Here is a 2079-nt window from a genome sequence, read left to right on the forward strand (position 1 = left end):
CATCCTACTTTTCTGAACAAGGGACAGCCCATAAGGGTCACTTCATTTTATTTACATTGAATTAGAAAAATACTACTAAGGGACTAAAAGGCTAAATATTAAAAAAAAATTGAGGCTTCAAAAGATTAACAAAAGGAAAGAACTAGAACTTTAGGAAGACAGGAAAGGGGGAACAGGGAAAACAAGCAACATTAATCAGCACAAAACACAGCGGAAAATGATTAGGTCTAGAGTCATCTGATTTCATTACAGATAGAAACTAATTTTACATTTCTTGAAGAAAATAGAAGCTGGATTTAAGTAATTTTATCAGAGCTAAAGCATAATTCATGCCTCTAAAGATTGAGACGTGGCATTCAGTCTCCAGGTGATGTTCTTCCCAATTGTCAATTCCCAATAACCCAAGAATCTACTCAAGAAACAAGTTAGTGGCAGAAAAGTTCTCTCTCAAGACCCTGCCAGTGGCAATCAGTTTAATGGCTTTTCGAAACCAAGGATAAAAGAAAGCATAAATCAAAGGGTTCATGGCTGAGTTGTAGTAAGCGATCCACACTAGGATTTCATACACATACGTGGGAGTGATGAACCCTAGGAAGGCATCAATGATGGAGTCAATGAAGTATGGCAGCCAAGACAGGAGAAAGGCTGCCACTGCGATCCCCAGGGTTTTGGCTGCTTTCCTCTCCCTCCTGGCCACTCTGTCCTTGTAGCTGTCTGACACCTTGGCAGTCTGGTCGCTCATTTTCTCAATCTTCTGAGCCTGCTGCTTAGCAGTGAGGAAGATCTTAGAGTAGACAGTTATCATTACGAGTGTGGGGATAAAAAATATCAGGAAATTGATGAAGACCCAGCTCTGATTCACTGCAAGTTGACAACCTCCCACACAGGTGAGGGCAGTCACTAGATCCTCCAGCCCAGTTTCATTTGCCCCTGTGTAAAGGAGGGAAAAGCTATAGATAATGGGCAGAAGCCAGGAGAATGCAATGCACTTGCCAGAAACAGATGCAGTAAACCTGGTGGGGTAGGTGAGGGGGTCACTGACAGCAATATATCTATCCACAGAGATGAAACACAAGTGGAAGATGGAAACACTACAAAATGACACATCAAAGCTAGTGTGTAATTTACAGTAAGTGTCCCCAAAGTACCAGCAGCTCTCCACAGACCTCACTGTGCTGAAGGGCATCACGGTCAATCCTACCAAGAAGTCAGCACAGGCCAGGGAAGCTATCAGAAAGTTGGCAGGGGAGTGCAGCTGCCTGAAATGGAGGATTGACATCATCACCAGGAGGTTTCCACACACAGCCAGCACAGCCCCAAAGCCAAAGACTGCATAGAGGATGAGGCGAGGGCCTGGGGAGTATGGGTACCTGATGCAGGATCCGTTCATAGAGGATGAGGCGAGGGCCTGGGGAGTATGGGTACCTGACACAGGATCCGTTCATAGAGGATGAGGCGAGGGCCTGGGGAGTATGGGTACCTGACACAGGATCCGTTCATAGAGGATGAGGCGGGGGCCTGGGGAGTATGGGTACCTGACACAGGATCCGTTCATAGAGGATGAGGCGAGGGCCTGGGGAGTATGGGTTCCTGACACAGGATCCGTTCATAGAGGATGAGGCGAGGGCCTGGGGAGTATGGGTTCCTGACACAGGATCCGTTCAGGTTCTCATAGCACAGCAGGGCAGATGGGGCAGAGAAAAGATCTCTGCTCACTGTGCTGTCTTGATCCCACAGAAAACTTCCATTATCTGTAGCCATGTATGCTATTCCGGAAATCCTCAGGAAAAAATGCAGATTGTGTATTTGCTAATGCGTTTTCACTTCCTAACATTATTTGCTTCCTAATTCACAGTCAAACTTTCTTATTACAGGGATGTTCTTTAAGCCTATTTTAATTTTTTCCCTGTTCTATCTGTTTCTTCACATCTCAAAAGCAGAGGTCTGGTCTGGGTTGCCAGTTTAAATCTCACTTTTTATTGGCATTCAACCCTTATTTAACTCATCTACACTATGCCTCCAGCACCTTTAACTCTCAGGATGAGGCCTAATGATGCCCAGAACAGTGTGTCCCTAGAC

General features: G+C 45.5%; 1 protein-coding gene across 1 annotated transcript; it reads right to left on the reverse strand.

The window, feature by feature from the left end:
- Positions 1–409: 409 nt before the first annotated feature.
- On the reverse strand, positions 410–1761 carry LOC142842545 (trace amine-associated receptor 7e). Its single transcript, XM_075959267.1, has 2 exons — positions 1629–1761; positions 410–1353 (listed from the first exon to the last, which is right to left on the reverse strand). The coding sequence occupies exons 1-2, from the start codon at positions 1759–1761 to the stop codon at positions 410–412; spliced, it is 1077 nt and encodes a 358-aa protein (XP_075815382.1).
- Positions 1762–2079: the final 318 nt, after the last annotated feature.

This window comes from Microtus pennsylvanicus, chromosome 1 (genome assembly GCF_037038515.1).
Source record: "Microtus pennsylvanicus isolate mMicPen1 chromosome 1, mMicPen1.hap1, whole genome shotgun sequence".
NCBI lineage: Eukaryota > Metazoa > Chordata > Mammalia > Rodentia > Cricetidae > Microtus > Microtus pennsylvanicus.